Source organism: Nothobranchius furzeri, chromosome 16 (assembly GCF_043380555.1).
Source record: "Nothobranchius furzeri strain GRZ-AD chromosome 16, NfurGRZ-RIMD1, whole genome shotgun sequence".
Taxonomy (NCBI): domain Eukaryota; kingdom Metazoa; phylum Chordata; class Actinopteri; order Cyprinodontiformes; family Nothobranchiidae; genus Nothobranchius; species Nothobranchius furzeri.
In genome coordinates, this window is record NC_091756.1 from 32,698,638 (window position 1) to 32,721,454 (window position 22,817).

Sequence of the window (22,817 nt, forward strand, 5' to 3'; positions counted from 1 at the left end):
ATCAGGTCTCTGCTTTTTGCAGATGATATGGTCCTGTTGGCTTCTTCGGAACGTGATCTCCGGCTCTCACTGGAGCGGTTCGCAGCCGAGTGTGAAGCAGCTGGGATGAGAATCAGCTCCTCTAAATCCAAGACCATGGTCTTGAGTCGGAAAAGGCTAGAATGCCTTCTCCAGGTCAGGGATGAGGTCCTGCTCCAAGTGGAGGAGTTTCAGTATCTCAGGGTCTTGTTCACAAGTGAAGGAAAGATGGAGCGTGAGATTGATTGGCAGGTTGGTGCTGCATCTGTAGTACTGTGGGTGTTGTACTGGTCTGTCGTTGTGAAGAGAGAGCTGAGCCAGAAGGCAAAGTTCTCAATTTACCAATCTACGTTCCTACCCTCACCTACGGTCATGAGCTTTGGGTAGTGACCAAAAGAATGAGATTGCGGGTACAACTGGCCGTAATGAGTTTTCTCCGGGCAAGAAAAAATAAAGATAGGGCGAGAAGCTTGGTCAACCGGGAGGGGCTCGGAGTAGACCCGCTGCACCTCCACATGGAGAGGAGCCAGCTGAGGTGGCCCGGGCATCTGGTGAGGATGCCTCCTGGACGCCTCCCTGGTGAGGTTTTCTGGGCACGTTCAACTGGGAGAAGACCTAAAGGAAGACCCAGGACATGCTGGAGAGACTAACTATCACGGCTGGTCAGGGAACGCCTTGGGATTCCCCCGGAGGAGCTGGTCCAAGTGGCTGAAAGAGAAGTCTGGGTCTCTCGCCTTAGACTACTGCCCCTGCGACCCGACCCCGGATAAGCGGCCGAAAATGGACGGGTGGATTTTTTAAATATGATTGATGACTCTGAATTTCACTGACCTGAACATGAAAATAGTCTTCTACCCCTGTTTCCTGCTTTAGCCACCGATAGAAGATAGACAGGGAAAAACTGGGGTCAGAAAAGGCCACACAGATCTACGTCACACTGTAAATTAGCATTCATGGACTCACCCATCCTGGCTCACAACGGGAAAAGCTGATGTTGGTTTAGCGTCCAGGAAACAGCAGAGAATGTCTTGACTAGTAGAAGCTAACCTTTAGCATTAGCTACTCCACCACACAACAGAACTCCTCCAGGCTTGTGTTATTTGCGGAGATTAAACATCAATGTTGTACAGCAAACAGAGTCAGTGGTAGAGTCGTGTTGCTGTTAGCCAGTCAGAGGTGAAATGTCTGAATATCAGGACTCCAAATTCTGCCATTGTTTTCTCCCCTCACATCCGACTAACTCCTACTTCCTGAAACAAGAGTGCCAGAGCTTTCCTTGCACAGAAAACAACTCATAAGGCATTCATTCACACTAGAGACCACAGAAATTGTATTGAAATAATGAGCGAATGAGAACTTTAATGTGTTTTTTACAACCATAACTCAAGTCCCAGACGGGAAACTCGTGCAGAAATAGTCAGAAAAGAAATAAATTTGCAAATTTAAAAGGTAAAAATGCACACCCAAAGAGGAGTCTTGAATAAGCATTAAGCCACATTTTAAAGCTATTTGTAATTATTTTTTAGCTGTAAGGTATTGACCGAGAGGTGTTGCTAATTAATCCATCAAGGACGATCGATTAAATCCTGGAGCGGCTTACAGTACTGATCATGCAACTGCCAAGACAATGAGGATGGACATCGCTGTCTGAAGCGTGCACACACACACACACACACACACACACACACACACACACACACACACACTGCTGCCGATTTAGCTCCATTCAGGCACAGAAGAATACTATCTTTATCTGGGTACTTGTAGCCTCAGCAGTAATTATTCCCTGGCTCCTATCACCTCCAAAGGAAAGTTCCAAAGCAGAGGTGTTCCCCCCGCAGCGTTTTACTCATGTCATCTTCTCGGCACCTTTCCCTGTCGCTCCAGTCTGGAAGCTTTCTCAAATTTTGGCTGCTCATGCATGCCTTATTGTGTGTTCGCTGTCTCTTTCCTGTCGTCACTTCTAAAGGCTGCTAATGCTCACTTTAGAGGCGGCGGTCCTGCATGTCGGAGAAGGTGAAGCAGAGTGACAGCTATGCTACGCCGTGTCTTCAGGGAACAAATCCTCACACAGAGGCAGCATGAATGGGAGAGGAGGAGAGAGAGGCAGCAGGTGTTGTCACTGAGCCAAACAGCATATTTCTGCTTCTTTCAGAGGACGTTCAGTCATGTTCAGATGATGAGATTGTGAAAACGAAGGTGTCTCATCTTCATCCTGTTGTCTCAAGAGTTCATGAGCTCATGTAAGCAGCCAATCGTTCCTTTTAATTCAACTTTCTTCCCGCATTTCTTTCGCCCTTCACTGCCTGCCACGAGTATAGTAACGCATAATTGCATTTTCCATGACTGATTTCCACACTAAACACACCAGCCTCCATCGGTAGCGGAGGCAGCAGTGTAGCTCAACATGGTTCTCACCGGTCTCATGATCGACCCCGGTTTAGGCTTGTTACTCTTTCTACCAACTCCAAAACTACCCTACCAGCGGATTTCTTGTTCCTCCTCTTTTTTCTAAAACATTAAGAGTTTTTCTTCAGGTATACTTTGCTCATTAGCTTTTATAGATACTGACCCACAATCTATTTCACCGTGCCACCCCCCTGCTGTGTCTACAAGCAGCAGGACTTGACTAATGAATTAGAGATGGTGTGTTTTAATGGAGGAGTTGTTCTACGTAGGAGCCTCCTCCTGAGGTTTCACTGCACCTCACGGGGAGCAGCTAAGGTTACCCAGAAGTCTGAGTGTGGATTTCCTGTCCACATTCTCTTTGCTGTTGTTTTTTCTCCTGAAAATGCTTTTTTTACTTGGATGTGAAGGTAATTGCTTTGTCAGCTTCAGATGAGCTGAATTGTTTAAGCTGCACCAAAGATCTCAGACATCTGTTGTTGCCTGTTCAGGTAAATCTTATGCATACTTGTTGGATTAATTCAGATATAAATCTAAATGATTCCTGATGATGTTTTCATTTCAGTTATTTATAGCAGAGGCATGAGGGCAGTTATCATCCTGAGTCTCTAAAGAACCTATCAGGAGCTGGACCTGCTGCCCTGCAGGCCTCCTGCAAACACACACGTATGCATTCACGTACGCACGCACACACACACAGACATGCACACACATAAACACACACACACACATGCATACACATGCACAGACACACACACACACATATGCATTCACGTACGCACGCACACACACATGCACACACACAAACACACCCACACATGCATACACATGCACAGACACACACACACATACACACACACATGCACACGCACGCATACATACGCATTCACTTACACTCACACACACATGCATTTGCACATAGTACTTGCACACACACTCATACACACACACACACACACACACACACACACACACACACACATGCATACACATGCACAGACACACACACACACACATACATACACGCATGCACGCACGCACACACTCATGCACCCATGCACACACTCATACATACACACACACACACACACACACATTCACTTACACTCACACACACACACGCATTTGCACATAGTACATGCACACACACTCATACACACACACTCACACATTCACACACATACACACATGCACATACATGTACACACACACGCACGTTTGCAATGACACACTTGTGGGGACCTGTTGTTGACTTCCATTCATTTTAGTCACTGTGTTATGCTTGCCCTAACCCTGACCAGTACTGGTCTAATCCTAACCTTAATGCTAACTAACACGTTTAGCAGTCTTACTCATGTGTCTAAATGAGATCCTATGTTTATTTAAACAAGCAGTGTTGCTTCTGCATTAATATTTTATTTCCTTCATGGCGAGTGCTGTTTAACCTCCTAATAGGAGTAAAATCTGGAGCTGCCTGTTGTACCAATGTGCTCAGACATTAATACAAAACTGCATAATAGCTTTCGTTCCAATGTCAGCGTTTTCTTTTATCTCCTCATCACGCAGATGGGACTGGAAAGACTGTCTACGTGCTGAACGGGAGGATTTGGAGCTGTTCTAATATGCTGATTGAACATTTTGTTTGTCACAAATTTCTCAGTGATTTGAGGCTTCATCGTGTTTTGTGTGAATGGTTAAATTCTCATTGGTGAAATGTCAACATAAAACATACATGAATGATAAAATATGACCTTAAATCCAAATAATTTGAAAAGAGCATGAATTATTCTGGATTGACATAAGATTTGGGGACTTGTTCCTTTGTGCAATCAGTGTGAAAGTTAGTTTACTCGTCTGATGCTAATTAGCTGCATCGACGAACTCCATCTTTATCATCTCAGAGCGGACGCTTCTCTCCAGATATTCAATCAACAAAGGGAAGATCCAGCTTTTTCAGATGATAAATTAAGTTTGGTGTCCTCTTGCAGCTGATGGTCTGTCTTTGATGTTACTCAAGATGTGTTTTTTAAATGAACTGTACTTTTATCTAAAAGAAAAACGAGAATGAGATGAAGATCGTAGTCTTTCAAACTTTATTTGCATAAAAGATGAAACAACTGCATGCCTGGCTCAACAAAGCTGTAAAGTGGGACTATTCTTTATCAGAAGTTTGTATGAACAATAGAAAGATAATGCTTTGAACAGGACAAGCTGTCTTTTGATGTTTGATTAGGTGCTGTTCACTGGCCCGTTTTCCGACTTTAAAAAGCAGCTGATTCAATAGATTTAGATTTATTAGATCAATATGAGCACATGGATGCAAAGACAATCTGGTCGGATGTTTAACTTCCAACCTTCTTTTTTTGTGTGACTGAACTCAGATGAACAGCAAACGCTCCAGCAGCTTCCGACGTGCCATCGCCAACGGCCGCCGAACGCTGCAGAGGGAGATCCTGCTGGACGAGACGGGCCTTGGCCTCTACAAACGTTTTGTCCGTTATGTGGCCTACGAGATCCTGCCTTGTGAGACGGACCGGCGCTGGTACTTCCACCAAAACCGCCTGTGCCCCCCGCCTGTCTTCATTGCTGTTGTCACCATTGTCCAGGTTAGATGAAGGGGTCGGGGGGTCACATCATGACCTTTCGTTCATGTTAAACAAAACTGATTCAGGAGTTCCTACGAAACCTGTAGATGTCTTACACGTGACTTGTACAGCACTACCTGCCTCAAAAGCAGCCTCTCCTGCCTTTGATCACATGTTTTTACCGTGCCTTTCATATGCTTAGTGCATTTGTTGTTGTTCCTCTGTGACCCCAAGTCAGAAATGAACCAACAGCATCTCAATTAAACTACATCATTTCCCTGAAATGTTCATGAATCATGTAAAAAGGAAGCCAGGAGGCTCCAAACTGCACTGAATGGTCTGCAGTGACAATGAGAATATGTTAATAACAGCCCACGTTCCTTTTAATTCACAGAGACAATGAGATATTATTCTATGAAAAGAAATTAATGGAACTGAATCAAATGTGTCTTTATTCTGCCGGCTGCAATGTCTTGACAAATTTAACATGCATCAGCTAAGGAAAATTTTAAAAATGACAAAAATGTCCTTCAGGAAGCTTAATGGATTTGTTTTCTGTTCTCTGACTTATTTAAATCAGAACTCTGAAGGAATTCAATGAACTGGTCAGTTGTCCTGACGCTGTGTGTGTGTGTGTGTGTGTGTGTGTGTGTGTGTGTGTGTGCGTGCGTGCGTGCGTGCGTGCGTGCGTGCGTGCGTGCGTGTGTGTGTGTGTGTGTGTGTGTGTGTGTGTGTGTGTGTGTGTACTGCAGATTATTGTGTTCATGTGCTATGGCATCATGCTCAACAAGTGGGTTCTGCAGACGTATCAGCCAGACTTCATGAAGAGCCCGCTGGTCTACCACCCTGGTCACCGTGCACAAGTCTGGCGCTTCTTCAGCTACATGTTCATGCATGTTGGGTACGTTCAGGAACTTTACCTGCAGAAGTTGCTGTATTATGTTCTAGTATTTAGCAGGTATTTTGGCCCACTCCTCATGAGCAAACTGTTTCAGCTATCTCATGTTTGAAGGGCACCTTTTCCAGGTGGCATGTTTCAGCTCCTTCCAATGATGCTCAACAGGATTGAGGTCAGGGCTCATAGAAGGCCACTTAAGAACAGTCTAATGTTTTCCTCTTGGCCATTCTTGGATGTATTTAGCTGTGTGTTTTGGGTCATTGTCCCGTTGCAAGACCCATGACCTGTGACTGAGACCAAGCTTTCTGACACTGGCTATTGAAGCACGGTTGAAAAGCAATGACAGATATTCACTGGTTAAATTTAATAGAAATTATATTCATTATTACTTTTGTCAGATTCCAGAGTATTCCTGTGATCATTGTGGGGTTTTCTTTCATTGCTTGAAGGGTACCAACACATTTTTCCACGTCTGCACATGCATTTACACAAACATGTACATACACACATGCACCTGCACCATTGTAAACACCCTGTGAAGTTTTTTTTTATAGCTTGTAAAAAAGTTTAATATTGTTCGTCATTTTTCTGCACTAGCTCAGTCATAATTTCATTAACACGAATAAATCTGATTTCTCCTCTGTTCTCTTTCTGCAGTTTAGAGCAGTTGGGATTTAATGCTTTGCTGCAGCTGATGATCGGCGTTCCTTTAGAGATGGTTCACGGCATCTTACGGATAAGTTTGCTTTACATGGCAGGAGTCCTGGCTGGTGAGTACATTTTTAAAATTAACACTCTTTGTATTATAAATGAGGAATGCACAAATTGAAGTAACCAGGTGAAAGAATAAAGTCAAAACTGATCATTTTCCTCTAGATTTTTGCACATTTGAAAGAGTTTTTGTAAATTAGGAATAAAGTGTTTACATCAATCTTCTGGATAAACCGCGTAAGCATGCTTCTATGACATGGATAAAAAAGAAGGCTACAGGTTTTAATTCATATAAACTAGAACAATGTTTTTAACTTCAATGATCATTTATACAGTATTAGATGACCCCAAACAGCTTGCATGTTTAATGCATTGCTATTTTTTATTTAATTAACACTAACTAATTAAGAAAAAAGTTGAAGAAAAAAATAGTACAGAACAAAATGTATTCCAATGTTAATAGATGAGTAGTTTCTCTTTTGTTTTTAATGGTTTAATGTTGGATTTGTTGCAATGAAAATTACTTTTTTACATAGAATTTTGGTAGTAAATTACATGAAAAATGTTGAATTTCACATTTTTCAGTTGCTGCATTTATTTTTAAAGTTGCTGTGCCTGCAAGCTGTTGTACTGAACCATTATCTCTCATTGTTCCCTGGAGTGGTGTGTGTGTGTGTGTGTGTGTGTGTGTGTGTGTGTGTGTGTGTGTGTGTGTGTGTGTGTGTGTGTGTGTGTGTGTGTGTGTGTGTGTGTGTGTGTGTATTTATTCTGCACATACCAAAGTAAATTCCTGTTCTCCATTTCTGGTAACCTAATTATAACCTATTATTTAACTCTGTCTTGGTTTCTAGTCATCATATGATGTGTTTATGTGTTCTGCTGCAACGCCGTAACATCTGCCAGAAAAATGAGCCAAACGTTGTCTGACTGCACACAACATTTAGAAAAAAGACAAAGATATCATTACTTATAAATGCAATATCTGCATTTCATGATATTGTTTGTTCTGTTTGGTGTGTATGTGTGTGTGTGTGTGTGTGTGTGTGTCTCTTTGGCAGGCTGCAGAGATTCTGTAGTGACCTACCTTATATTGTCTTTGTTCTTGTTTACACGCGCTCTGTCAGAAGAAGGTTTTGTTTTGGGATTATCACTCATTCAGTTTAAGGTTTTTACGTGATTTATATTTAATCTGAGGATGACTTTATACATGAACATCAACTGTCACGTTGCAGGTTAGGAGGAGGTTAGAACCCAAGATGCAGAAAACCCCAGATGACACGAGGCAGGAGCGGTTTAAAAGTAAAATCCTTCTTTATTAGGAGATGAACCAAAAATCCAAAATGGCAGGAAGGCAAAAAACCAAAGTCCTGAATATCAGGAGGACGAAAGCTCAACATAGAGCACAAACCAAGAAACGAGGACAAAGGCTCACTTAGAGCACAAAACAACGCTGACACAAACAATGGACCGACAAGATACTGTGACAAAGACAGGGCTTATATACACTGGGGCATGATGGGAGGCAGATGGCTGCAGGTGTGTGGAGAGAGAACCAGGTGAAAGCAATTAACTGATAAGGGAGGAAACTAACATGGCCTAAGAGTAAAACCTAAAGACAAGATGAGCCAGCAAAATAAACTACTATTCTAAGGGAAAGGGAAACTACAAAAACCTATGGGGAAAACATACTAAAGAGACTAATAAAATGAAAAGCTGAACCTATAAAAAACTGCAGAGGGGTGACTGGGGAAGACTAAAGGAATACAGGACCTGGGAGAGATATCTGGAGGGCTGAAGAGCAGGGGGCACATGAGGAACACAAAGAGACACATAAGGGGGATTCTTAGGGGGAAATGGAGCACACAAGGAGACACATGAGGGAGACGCAGACACAGACCATGGCATAAACATTGATTTAAATGCAGCAAGAAGGAAGCAGTTCAACCTCTTCATCTCCGGTTAGCAGAGGTGTGATCAAGTCACTGCTTTGCAAGTCACAAGTAAGTCACAAGTCTCGAGTCAAGCCCAAGTCAAAGACAACCAAGTCCAAGTCGAGTCCAAAGTCAATGATCTGGAAGTCCAAGTCAAATCCAAGTCCTTAACTTTGAATTTTCTAGTCATAATCAAGTCATCTGTCCAACTTCAATTTAATGACAGTGATAATAAATAAATTCCAGACATAAAGCTTCTTAAAGCTTTATTTATCTGCTCAAACAAGCAGGAAGTGCAACTGAAACTGATCATAAACAAAGTGCTGCTGCAGTTAGCAGAACAAGATCAAACCCAGAACGAAGAATGATTCATGATTTTTGTCTGAGTCGTGCCACTTTTGTGCTAAAATATCAAATTTGACTCATATTTGGCTACGTGGCTTTTTATATCTTGTAAAAATCTTATTAAAATGTTTACAAGATGACATTGAGTCATCAGACTTGCATCTGATGACTCAAGTTATCATCAAGTCAACAGATGCAAGTCCATTCAAGTCACAAGTCATTAGCGTTCAAGTCTGAGTCAAGTCATAAGTCTTCATTGATTTTATCAAGTCAAGTCATAAGTCATTAAAATAATGACTCAAGTCTGACTCGAGTCCAGGTCATGTGACTCGAGTCCACACCTCTGCAGGTTAGAATTTAAACTTTGGGTTTGTGTCAATTTCTTTAAGTTGCCACAACTCAAAACAAAGATCATGTTTTACATACAAGTTCAACTCAAACTCCAAATAGATGCAGATAAGCATCAAAACCAGAACATTAGGTTCTGGACATAAGAACCCTGATACATCACTATTTCTTCTCCTGCCTCTCTCTGCACACGCTGAAACTCAGTTCAAGTTTTTCTGACACCGACCTCCAGTCCTCGACACACTTGCATGAACACACGCTGTTAACGCTCATGAATTATTGGAGCTTTGACTGGTTTTTAGCGCTGATGACATAAAGAAAAGGATGCATGTGAAGAAACTCTATAAGAGTCTTGCAGGGTTTCCTCCCTGCAGAATTAACTGGAGCTCCATTTCAGATGCTGTTTGGAGATTTAAGCTGCAGCATGAAATGAGGAAGGAGGAGGAAACGTGTGAGGTGACATTTGTGCTCCCAGACCCAGCTGTCAGAAAGAGCTGGCTTTAAATTCTCTACTTTTCTCGCTGTATTTAGGCCTACATCCGTTTTGTGCTTTCTCTTAAAATAGTTGTTGTAGGTATCAGGAATCCATATTGATTTAGTCTCCATGAGAGACTCTGTTTAGCCTCTTTTAGAAACAACACTGAGCCGGCATCAGGAGCCTTTGGTTGTTTGTAAGTGGTCAGAATGGTGGTAAAGTGGCGCAATCGTGTTCTTTACAAAAGATTACAAGATGGCGGGATAAAGGGGGGTATGGGGCGGTGTCTGCACTGTCACAGACTTCCCTTTAACTTGGACATAACTTGCAGTCGAAGTTGCGTACATCACATTTTTTTTACAAGCCACTCCTAAAGGTGTCTGTCCCTCAAAGTCCCCGTGAATGGTCTGGTGATCTGAGCTCCAGGTCTAACAGAGAGAAGCTCCTGGAGCGCTGCATCCCTTCAGTTTATCATCTCGGCTGATTCTGTTCAATAAGCTACATTTACGGCCTGTGTTTACCTTCATTTTCATTATAGTTTCCTGCCGGAGCTCGACAGCAACTCCCCACATGATCATGACACCCCCCTCTGTTGCACCAATGCGCAATGTGCATTCACAAGTCCAACGTTGCAGCAATATTACTACCAAGTGTGCCGGCACAAATGCCTCAAAATTCCCACAATGCTATGCCGCCATGCTGCGTTTGTAAGACACACCACGGCAGCAGTATTACACTGATTTGCCTTCATGGTGTGTCTTCTAAAAAGGGCTTAAGCTGAGCTCCATGGGCTACCTTTAGCCAATCACATCCAAGTCAAGTCACTGGACTAAAGTGTCTGCTAGGTACGAAAACATAAGTTTGGACTGATTGGAGACCAAATAACCTGAAACTGAAAATGATCAATAGAGTTTGACAAAACTGTGATTAAAATGAGAGTTTGTGCATATAATAGTACACAGTCACACTAATGTTGAAATGTACTCACAGAGTCGCCATTAGTACCATTTCAGGGTAATCAAAACTGACATTTCCCTAATTTTCTTGCAATCTGAGGAGGTCAGGGGCTGCAAATTTACTCTGGGGGGGCAATACTTCCTCTGCCCCCCCCCCCCCCCAGTGGCACCTCTGCGCTGTTAAGATTTTCTCCTGTTGGATGAACAGAATGTTCATTTCAAAAGCTGCAAGCCAGATCTGCTTGATTTCTTGCGTCTGCCTCAGGATGAGCTGTCATGGTATCTGAAGGCTTTTTAACTCCTCCTCTAGTGTCACCAGCGTGTTTGTGTCAAATGTTCAGACGCTCTAGAATCTGACATTCCCTTTAGCCTCCCTGTGTCACCCTTCTTCCTGCTCTGTTTATGTTGGAGCCTCTGATGTGTGTGTGTGTGTGTGTGTGTGTGTGTGTGTGTGTGTGTGTGTGTGTGTGTGTGTGTGTGTGTGTGTGTGTGTGTGTGTGTGTGTGTGTGTGTGTGTGTGTGTGTGTGTGTGTGTGTGTGTGTGTGTGTGTGTGTGTGTGTGTGTGTGTGTGTTTCCATTCAGCTATTATTTTTCACAAGTCAAACCCCTTACCTGCTAATAGATGTTATAAATTGCCCCACGCTCTGGATTCTGCCTGATTTTCTGTTGCTTTCGTCTGCTGCTGCTGCTTTTCTCTTTGCCTGTGGCTGTCTCATGTTTATATTCATGGAGTCATATTTTCACTCATGAGTTCAATCATGTTGGCCGTTCATGCTGTTGCTTGTTATTTTTGTAGGGCAGCGGAGCTTTCAAGTTGTATCTGCCCTCAACGGGTGGATTTATAGAGCAACGTGCTGCAGGTACCGTGGCTATCTGTGTTGCCGTGCAGGATGCACTTTCAAATCTAAAAAGCACAAAAATAAAAAAGGAATCTCCTCTTTTTGAAGATGCATCAAATAGTGGGAAAATATAAACGATTTACCGTAATTTCCGGACTATAGAGCGCACCTCAATATAAGCCGCACCGAGCTGAAAGCCGCAGACATCTACTGAATTGAAAACGTAGTTTAACTGAACGTAACTGAACTGATCAGTATCAAACAAAACAGAAAAGTTATTGATTAGTTTATTCATCGTCCTCCTGCGTACTGAAACCACTGAAGTCATCTTCTTCAGTGTCAGAGTTGAACAGCCTCAGAAGAGCTTCGTCACATACCTTTTCTGTGACGATGTCAGTGACGATGTCCGTGTTGCTGTCATCATCCCCGGGTGAAGCTGGGAAAACAAGCAGCGCCGTTTTCCTGTGAAAAAAATCCTTCTGGGTGCTTTCCGTAGCACTCCTTTAACCATTCCTTCATTAGACTTTCCAGCATCCATCCTTTCTGGTTGACTAAAGCCGCACCTCATTATAAGCCGTATGGTTCAAAGCATGGGAAAAAGTAGCGGCTTATAGTCCGGAAAATACGGTATTCATATGGACTATAAGATGTGAATCTCTATAGGGAAAACCTGAAAACAGATTTTAATCTGGATATGGTGCTTCATCTACTTTACTGCAGTAGTGCACTTACTGAAACTAAAGTGTGACTCTGTGCGCCTTGTCCTTGAGCGTGTGCTGACAAAAGAAACAAATCTGTCAACACTTTTTAAGAGCACTGTTCCGTCCTTGATGCTTTTACATCCACTCAGGAGTCTTCTGCTGCACACACAACACCAAGAGCTGCTCTTGTTTTCCAGGAAACTTAAATTGCTTTAGTCGGATTTTCATTGATGAGATAAATCCTAATTGTTGCAGCTGAACGTTCCATTAAAGAAAAGCAGCAGGAGGTTTCTTCCCTCTGTCTGTCTTTTCATTCCTCCCCTCGGGCCATACACTCCTCCACAATGTTTCAGGACATCAACAGGTACCAGAACACATCGGTTTTGCTCACAGCAGCTCCAGCCTCGGGGCGTCTGCCTCCTTTATCGCCTCACGTTTCTCAGCAGCCTCTGTTCAGGAGCAAAACGGGTGTCTGGAAACATCTCTGCTTCAGGATTTTTTGTGTTGATGTTCCTGTTTATTGCCTGTCAGCATTTACTCTGCAGTCTGTATCGAGGCTCCAGGATGAAGCTTTCTCTTTGGATTATCTGGTTGTTTTGAAGTGGGGTGGAAAATGTGTTGTGTAAGGCCCTGATGGATACAACTCTGGGATTGCTGCAGTTGTTGCTGTGACTCACCTCAGTGGTAAACTACGTCCTGATAATGCCATGCTTTTGTTTTTAGCTGTTTTCTGCAGCAGTTTGTTGCAAAAGAAGTCCTGGTTTAAATCTAAAGCTGTCAGCTCAAAGCAGATCCTGTATCAGATTTTATTGCAGCAGAGCTGAAGAAGTTTCCAAATAAAGGAGAGTTATTGGTTCACTGGTGTGTTGGTCAGTTATCTTCATCAGTTTATTAAGTGCCCTTTTTTTTTAGGAATGCTTTAGCTGCAGAGAACCAGCTGCAACTCTGCAGATTTACAGAACTCAGTAAATCCTGAAGGACCAAAGCATTCATAGAAGTGTTCTTCCTCCCTGATTTTATTTGGCTTAGGGTCTGTGGAAATATGCAAAAAGAAAATGCAAGGTTCACATGTTAGATTTGACTCATTGCAGGTTGCGTGTGGTTTTCAAAGGTGTGGTTCACTGAAAAAGCATTTTTAATGATTATTTTTGGTTATGATTAGTCACTTTGAGTTTTTCATGCAGGCTGAACATGAAAATAGTCTCCTACACCTATTTCCTGCTTTAACTGCTGGTAGAAAATAGATAGTGAAACTGTAGGATTTAAAAATCCTGACAGATCTACGTCACACTATCATGTAACATTCATGGACTCACCCATCTTGACTCATCATGGGGAGGGCTGTTGTTGGTTTAGCATCCAGGAAACAGCAGAGAACATCTCAGCTAGTAGAAGCTAAATGTTAGCATTAGCAACTCCACCACACAGCAGAACTCCCCAGGAGTATGGCTTACAAGGTATTCTATAGACCCCTGCAAATGTATTGATTAAATGTGTGTTCAACACCTTTAAATGTGAGTAAACACACATTTATGAGAAACCGTTCAAATTACGAGACGAAAGTGTGTCTATGAGTGTCACAAACTTCTTTTAGGTGCTGCTTCAATGACAGAAAGTCATAAACATGCTAAAATATGTATACACCACACTCAAACTTGGCTTTTTGGGTTAACAGACAGGAGAGTCTAAAACTGACCTAGCAAGCATTAACCATCATGTGACCCTCACACTGCAATCAAAGTAAATGAGGAATGTAGACGTTTTCATGAGACATAGTTACTTAGAAAGTCTCTACTGAACGCGTTCATCAGCTATTTAGTTATTTTTCACAACTCAGATGAATGACACAACAACAAAACTATCATTTTAGACAAGGAGAACGACCGAGACAAGAGCTCAGACTCAACTAGAGGTTGATCGAGATCATCCTGTCCAAAAAGCAGCTAAAGTCACACTAAAACTAAGATTCGGTTTTTCACTACAAATGCAGCCAATGTTTACAAGGACGTCTCCCCTCCTTTAGAACCAAGGGACAGTTTACTGTCCACAGTCCTCTGTCCACTGTAAGCCAGCTGGATAAGTGAGAAATCACAGCCCTCACTGAGCGGAGCTCTGAATGGGGTTTGTAATGGATACGTGATAAATGGCTGCATGTTGGTGTAACCTGTTTGTTTGTGTTGCAAGCTAATTAATGTTGACGTTACTAAGAGAGACACGCCAAGTCACATTTGGTGTCGAATCCTTCGGCGCTTGATTAATGTTGTGCAGGCAGGACTGCAGGATTTCTCTCGTGGCCTCGAGACCTGATCTACTGCTTTAACTCAACCAGATCTCTGTTTAGACTCTAGGTCCTGTTACGAGGCCGAGAAGTAGATCAGATCATTCTTTAAAAGCTCATATTTAGGCAGGGTAAAAGCAGCTAGGATCCTAAGATGGAGTCAAAAACAGTTTTGTTCATCTGTTTTGCTGATTTATGCTGCAAAGTTGCGTCTTTCGTTCTTCGTTTAGAAAAACAGAGGATTGAGGTGTCTCTAGGAGAGGAGTTGGATCAGATAAACATTCACACGCCACACCTTCACGTTGCATCAGCAGCTGTTAATGAGGAAGAGATAAAAAGACAAAAGGGATGGAAGAAAAGGAGCGGAAACGTCAGAAAAACCCGAGGCTGAATTAATCACTCTCAATGCCAGAGGGAGGTGACTTGGTCTCTGCCTCTTTTGACTTCTGCTCTGACTCCCATCAGATGTTTAAGCATGCAGCGATCTGATTGGCTGGAGGTGAATCTGAGGTTGCTTATGAAGGGCAGGAGGCAGGATGAGAGGTCTTGTGTGTGTGCTGGTGTTTTTTGTGAATGATAATTATTTCCTGACTTTGCAGGCTGGTCTGTGGAACATACGGCTGCTGTGCTGTGAGACGTCCAAGGTCACATTTCTGTGTTTAAGCCGGGCTTTGTGGGGAGTTTGTTTGTGTTCAAACCCTCATGTGGAGCGGATCGCCTGGTCGTGTGTTTCTGATGTGCTCCCTTGATGCATAAGTGGGCTAAGACTGAGGAGGCAGGGTGACCTTGGTGAGTTGCAGAGAGCCTGCTAGCATGATTATGCTAATTCCTGATCCCCGCCCATTTAACCCCACAGTCAACTCCTCCTGGTGACCTCACTTCCTCTACAGGCTTCGCCTTCGTGAATACTTCTTCTTCGTGTGTTTGTATTGAGTCTGCTGCACTTCCACCTCTCTATTTAGGTCCAGCATTGAACAGCGGTATTTGTCAGACCCTTAGCTGGAGCACTTTTAACTGCAGCGGCTTGTGGATTTCCCAAAACAGAAGCACCGAGCAACACAATTTCTGTAGCCATCGTGACCTTGGGCAGAGGAGGTGATGTTGTGCTCAGATGTCTGGTGAATTAAAGTAATTTCCACCCAAGGTCAGCTGTTTGGGTTCTTAAATTCCAGCTGATTACGGAAAATCATCTGCGTCTAACAAACAACCGCTTGTTTTTTCCTTTAATAAAATGCATTTCTGGTAAAAATAAATAAATAACCCCATTTGTATCCACACACATATATTTATGAATGTTCTGTGGGAATTTACTAAAGATTTGATTATGAGCAGGGCTGATTGTTGATGCTTGTTGAGTGGGCCTCTCACAAAAGTTTATTGAACTTTCCTGAGTTGCACAAACATTATGTTTGATTTTTGTTTTTCTGTTTTTTCTCCCATGTGGAAAATAGGGTAAATCTTAATCAGATTAAATCAGTATGAAGATGCAGAGCTTAAAGGATGCAACAGCTGGGTGTGTATGTGAGTGTGTGTGTGTGTGTGTGTGGGGGGGGGGGGGGGTGCAAGTTTTGAATTAAACAATCAGGAAGTCTTTCTTGGGAAAGTTAATGATTACATTTTTAAATCAACTAAATTCAAGATGGCGGCTACAGCTAGCAAATTCAGCATGCTCAAAGTAACTCTATCAGAGCTTATTTCAACGCTTTTAAAGTGTCTATATGGGTCCACCCCAGTAAGTGTTGATTTAACACTTTTGGAGAGTTAGTACTTTAACTCTGATTTAGTGTTAAAAATCAAATCCTCTAGAGTTAAATATTTAACACTAAATCAGAGTTAAAGTACCAACTCTCCAAAAAGTGTTGAATCAACACTTACTGGGATGGACCCATGTAGACACCTTAAAAGTGTTGAAATCAACTCTGATAGAGTTATTTGAGCATGATGAATTTGCTGTGTACAGTACAACCAGTGATAATTTTCAGAGTCAGTTTACACTCAAGTTATTAATCACCACCACGATTTTAAGATTTTTTTTACTTTTCAGTGTCAGGAAGCAATCAGCTACAGTGAAAAACACTGGCTAATAGTGATGTGTCGGTCTCGAACGAACCGGCTCTAATGGGCTCGACACACGGGAGGCGGCATCGCCTCTCCTCCATTCATTTTCAAAGAAACGTGCGCAACAAAGCGATAATCGCTGGTCTCCCTCCTACTAAGGCTTAATTCCCTCCAACCTGACACAGCCAAACAAAACAACGGGAGTTTCGATTTCGCCATGGAACAGAACGCGTAGACGGCTTTGCTGCTGGCCGCTGCCGCAGGTCGCCTCCCGTGTGTCAGGTAATAAAAGCGACAGCGACGAATTTCGCTGATCGCAGTCGTTTGTCGCCTCCCGTGTGTCGAGCCCCTAAGAGCCGGCTCTTTGAAGTGAACGACGGGAGCCGGCTCGTCATTGGGAGCCGTCCCCTCCCCTCCCCCCTCCCCTCTTGCTTTGGTGAAAGCTACAGGCATGGTCAACATGTGTGACTGCGTGTCCAGACTGTCCACACACAAGGCAGTAGGGGCGGGGAAGAGGGATGATCAGACTCAGACACACAGCAGAGCACGTGCAGGCGGAGGGAGACGAGAGGGAACGAGGAGGAAGAAAAAGGTGAGCGACGAAGACGGTGAGAAAATGAGTGCCAGCAGTCGGAAAGTGGAGTTTTCTTAAAGTGTTCAGTTATTAAACCCATAGAAACGATAAATATTTGATATATTGCATTTTTTTACATTAGTAAATAATTCTACATATAGTTTTGCATTATTTTGGTTGTAAATGTACTCCACGCAACAGAAAATCTGAGGAGCCACTTGGAAGCCGAAAGAGCTGGCTCTTTCTGGTGAGATGAGCCAAAAGAACCGGCTCTTTAAAAAGAGTCAGAATTCCCATCACTACTGGCTAACTCATGACTTGTACACGTCATGACTGCAATCTGTCAGTGGGAGAGGATCACAAGGAACAGAGTCCTGAGCATGCAGAATGAACCATGCACCACACTATTACTGTAATAGTAGAACACACGGCGGTCCCATCGTTTTGACCGGCCTCCTCACTTATGGTACAAACATGACATAACAAACAAAACACATTTGCAACAGTGAACAAAGTACTAAGAACAACACAACTCCCCAAAAGAAACATGCCTAAACACCTCTAAATAGAATAAACTAAAAACATAACTACCCACAATGCACCTCGCCCACTGCAGATCCTGCAACTGTCTGCAGTCCAACTTTTAGAATAAAAGGGTGGAGTCTACAAATTACCTCTGCAGGTGTTACAGCTGCTGTGGGAGTTCAGAGTTAGATTTTCAGGCGTTATTTTGTCCAAAATGACTCCTACAGAGTTGATTAGGAGACACTCCTCTTTAACACTGGGTTTTAACTCTCTTGTCAGTGTTATAAAACCAGAAAATTAACACTTTTGAATTTGCTGTGAGTGTCACAAATGATCTGGTACACGTTCATGCCTGATGTTATTGTTCAGGGTCTTCATCTAACGCCCAGCATAACATGTTACATGTTCATTTATCCCCCAGAAACCCAAATTTAGAAAACAACTGCAAAATCTTTTTTTAACCTTTCACATGTTGTTCTAGGAGGCCAGATAAACGGGCCTGTTTACACATTTTAACAGCCAATAGTGTTGCAGAACTGAACAATAGGACCTATTAGCAATGTAAATGTGGTTTTAAAAAGAAAAAAAAAATGGGGAAGGTTTATTTTTGTAGACTTAAATCTGATGTTGCAATATTACAATCGTGGGTCTCTGAGGGTTTATTTTCTTTATGTTTTTATTTTCTTGCATTATTTTAAAAAGCAAAATTTACTTAAATGTTTTAAAGTTTTTGCCTTTTCTTTGATAAATTTGAAAGTTTTTTATTTAAAAAAATTGTTTTCACTTTTTAAAAACGTTTCATGTTTGTCTACTTTTTAAATGAATTTGCTCTTTTAACTTTTTTCTGTAATTAAAAAAATGTAATTTTATCATTTTGCTTTTGTTTGTTTTTTTGTTTTTTTACTTTGTATTTTTTAGCACAACAAGATCTACGTTTTAATAGGTTTACAGATTTGATACTTTCTCCTAAGAATCTGCTTTTAAAGGCGTACAGTAGACCTTCTGTTACTATTTGATCATGCAGATAAATAAAAATTGCAGACGGTCTTTTCTTTCTCATCCTCCTGGGTTTTCATCCAAACATGCCCCAAGGAGATGGATCAAGATGTTAGATTGGACTGAGAGCTCTCTGGTCCACTTAAAGCAAAGCACAGTCAACATCTGTGCTATTGGTCTTATCTCCGTCTCTCTGGATGACACAAACATTTCAGATGGAAAACAGTAGAGCTCCTCTGGCCAAATGGCACCATCAAAATTAAAATGGAGCTCTGGGAATGATGCCACTGTGCTAAATGACATTTTAAAGCTATTTGCTCTTTAAATAGTTAGTAAATTAGAAAAAAAAAACATGAGATGAGTCACTCAGAAATTCAATTATTGTTCCTCCAGTCACTGTCTGTTCATGTACAACTTCTTAAAGCTGCAACATAAATGTAGCGGTCACACTTTATGGCGTGACGACTGCAAATAATTTATGACCAATAAGGTGTGATAATTCCATATAAATATGAAATATCAACCTGATTGATCTTTGAATTTTTAATCAGAAGATTATAGTTACTTTTACTTGTTCAGGGACCATAAACACACTTCGTATTAGTTCAGACAGAGTCAGGTATATAGTTAAAAAGGGATTTTATGCTTGTCTAAACTAATGATTATACACGATAAGATATGAATAATGAGATGTGATGAAGTGGATATGCAGTGATGGAATGTGAGGTGGTGTGATGTAAGTTAGATGTGTCTCAGAATCTTTGTATCTGAAAGAAATTGTGAAATCTGGCTGTAAAAGAATTTGTTGTCTGCTATAAACTAGAGAGTTGATTATTAATAAACAGCATCAGACGCAATCTGTTGTGCCTACAAACCCTGGCGGAGACCCCCAGCAGATCCAGACTGTCAGATGTCGGGTAGACCTCACAGCACCAGGACTGCGTAGATTATACGACCCGTCCAGTCTTGAGATGTCTCCAGGTCACAACAGTAGTTGGAATGCTTGTTTGCGCCCAAAGTGGATGTGGCTCTTAGGGAGCCGTCTGGCTGGGTCAGCTTGCAGCGTCCAAACAGGTTTCGACTGTGTGTCAAAAGAGATGTCTCAAGGATGCTTGTTTCGAATCGGCCAGTTAGATACTCTGCTAGAAACTGAATTACTCGGGAAGTAATTCTTGTTTTATCAAACTACTTTGTTATGATTTCTGGCGCATTCTGGCAAATCAGAATGCGCCATGTCTGGAAGGCTTTACCAAAACATTCCTCAGAAAGCCTTCCTTCAGATGCAAGATTCTTAACACTGTGAATCAGAATCTTTAAACTTTATGTGAGGTGAATCTTAACCTTAATTTGTATCTTATGAAGGTGTGTATGAGTGTAGATAATGATTAACTTGTTAAATCAAACACATACTGATCATAAGATCTGCAATGGATCATTGTTAGAGCAATATTCATTTCAACTTCATTGATTTAAGCACAGATTATTCAAACATTCCATTTAAACATCTTGTTGTTTTACACAGAGAGATAGGGGCTTTTGCGGGAGACCTTGGCAGTTTATTTATGTCTGCGTTGAATAACAATAAGTGAGCAAAAGGTTGATTTGTGCGTCTGAATCCTTCAGCTGGTGTAACCTTGACTTTGCAGCTCTGGCGTGAATGAAAGGTTATACTGTGTCAATTTGATGGGGGAAATTGACCCTTTTGATTCATTACATAAAAGAAGTTGTCTCCCTTGATTATGTAGACATACAGGGCTGCTTCATATAAAATGTGGCAGAATACTTGTAGAGAGTTTTTATGATCAGTACATTGTTTACGTGTTCATGGATTTAGATTCTTTTCTCTTATTTTAACAAAGACGTCTGGGTGCTTTTGTCTGCTTTGTTTCATTTGATGGTTGTGCTGGAATCTTTATCAATAAAATTAAAAGTTAACACTTAAATGTTTAGCTAATGTAGAAACCACATCTATATTCTTGATCTAACAGCTGCAAAGTCAGGCCTGAATGTTGTTGGTTTCACTGGCTGTTAAACACGCATCAATAACAACACAAGAAAGAATTTCTGAAATGTCATTCTAGTGGGAGATCCAATAACTGAAGCTCTCTGTGCTACAATAAGATAAATTAACTGAAAATAACTGCAGATCTTATTAAAGTGGGACAGGCGGCGTGGATATAATGAGTAGGATGATTATTCTAATTAATTAATTAAATGTCATCACATTAAAAACCCTTAAAAACCAATTGAACCTAAAAACAAGTAAGAAATGTCATCCATCGTTCATCCATTCATCCACCATTCCTCCATTCCTCCATTCATCCATTCATCCATTCATCCATCCATCCATCCATCCATCCAACGTCCATCCATCTTCCTCCACCTATTCGGGGTTGGGTCGTGAGGGCAGCAGCCTAAGCAGAGAGGTCCAGACTTCCCTCTCCTCAACCACTTGGGTCAGCTCCTCTGGGAGGATTCCAAGGCATTCCCTGGCAGCCAAGAGACATAGTCCCTCCAGTGTGTCCTTCCCATAGGTCTCAAAAACCTCACTGGAGAGGTGTCCAGGAAGCATCATCACCAAATAGGCAAATAAGCGCCTCGTGATTTTTATCTTGAGAGGCGCTATAGAAATTATATTTTCTTCTTTTCTTCTTCAAATGCCCAAGCTACATAAACTAGCTAGTTTTTGCCATAAAACTGAAATAAATAAATCCTGAAGACCTGTTCAATAACAGTGTACTTATGTCTGAAAAACGATTTAATCACCTCCTTAATCTGATCTTCTATAGACATTTAACTAAATGTTGTCTCACCTGTCTCTAAAAACAAATCAATGTATGATTAAAAATCTAAAATTAACAAATTATTTGTAATTCTTAGCGATTTTTTTGTGTCTCACTTCACCCAATCTAAGATGGTGAACATTGGCCGTTGTTCATGACAACATGAAATTACCAGTGTGAGATTAACAGGTCACAACCATTTCAGGGGTCACAGAAGTGCATGGATAGCTTCCCCAATATCTGATCAAATAAGTTTGTTCTCTAGGGTGATGTGGTCCAGCTCAGGCTGGTGGGTTGGGCTCTCGAGGACTTTCAGAGACAGAAATGATACGACAACAGAGCCCAAATGTTCTAGAGCTGCTGGAGAGCTGATGTGTCACCTACTCTCATAAGCTCACGTCCCCTCCTCTTTTAATTTGTGTTCAGTAAATAAATCTTTGGTTTATTAGCCAACAGAGACAGATCTGTGATGACATAAGTGCTGACTGTAGCGCATCTCAGAGCAGATTTAATGCATGGAGGATTTCCGTGGTGGGTGTGTGTGAACAGAGGGAGCTGAGTTGGGGAGGAAATATTCCTACATCATCAGTACTTAAAGGTTTCCTCTCCTGATGCTGGATCTCAGACACAGTTTAAAAAGCTGGAGACTCATTTACCTGAATTAATAAAGACTCAGTGTCCTTTTATTGTCCTCTAGACATGTGAGACATTAATGTCCCCAAGAAACTTTTTAACTGGACATAATCCATCAGAACCAACAGATGTCTTAATGTTCTGCAGTTTTCGGAAAACCTTTCTTCATCTTTTATCTCCTGGTTTAAACCTGCTGGTTTTATTCTGTGATTCTTGGAGAAATAGCTATAACTTCAATCACATCTGGGTTAGCTCGTCCAGGACCGGGTGGGTACAACCTGTCCCGGGGACATCCTACATCTCACACAGTTACTCCACACAGCCCAGACCAAGCTGACCCAGATGTAAAAGCACCATATTATAGCTGGTTCTGATGAGCTAACAGCCTAGACCGGCATGTTTTACTGGCATCTTAAAACAGCTCCAGTATTCTACATCTGATAGCCTTTAATGCTACAGTATTCCATAAACCTTTTTCATTTTCATCTCTTTTCCTAAAGTAAATATCACCATGTGTAGCAACAGGGATCCCTTCACAAACCTCCACCCGTAACTGAAGCAGTAATCCCAGTCGGTGGCATCCCATGTGTACAAAGTCTAGAAAGCAGACTCTCAACACCCTTCTGGGAGGATTTTTCTGATTTTCTAAGGATTAGAACATTTACTGTTGTCCAGAGCATCCTCCACTGGAGTGGCTACAGAGGGACAGCCCCGGGCTGTCAGACTCCGGCTTCAGACCAGATACTGCCCGTGTCT

At 41.9% G+C, this 22,817-nt stretch overlaps 1 protein-coding gene across 3 annotated transcripts in view; it reads left to right on the forward strand.

Annotated features, from left to right (window-relative positions):
• The window catches only part of rhbdl1 (rhomboid, veinlet-like 1 (Drosophila)), a 60,377-nt gene that overhangs the window by 23,404 nt on the left and 14,156 nt on the right, over positions 1 to 22,817 (forward strand). For all 3 annotated transcript variants that reach the window (XM_015963395.3, XM_070545567.1, XM_054749155.2), the window contains exons 3-5: positions 4,806 to 5,030; positions 5,762 to 5,910; positions 6,565 to 6,677. In XM_015963395.3, coding sequence (XP_015818881.1) covers positions 4,806 to 5,030; positions 5,762 to 5,910; positions 6,565 to 6,677 — 487 coding nt within the window. The remainder of the gene's footprint in view (positions 1 to 4,805; positions 5,031 to 5,761; positions 5,911 to 6,564; positions 6,678 to 22,817) is intronic.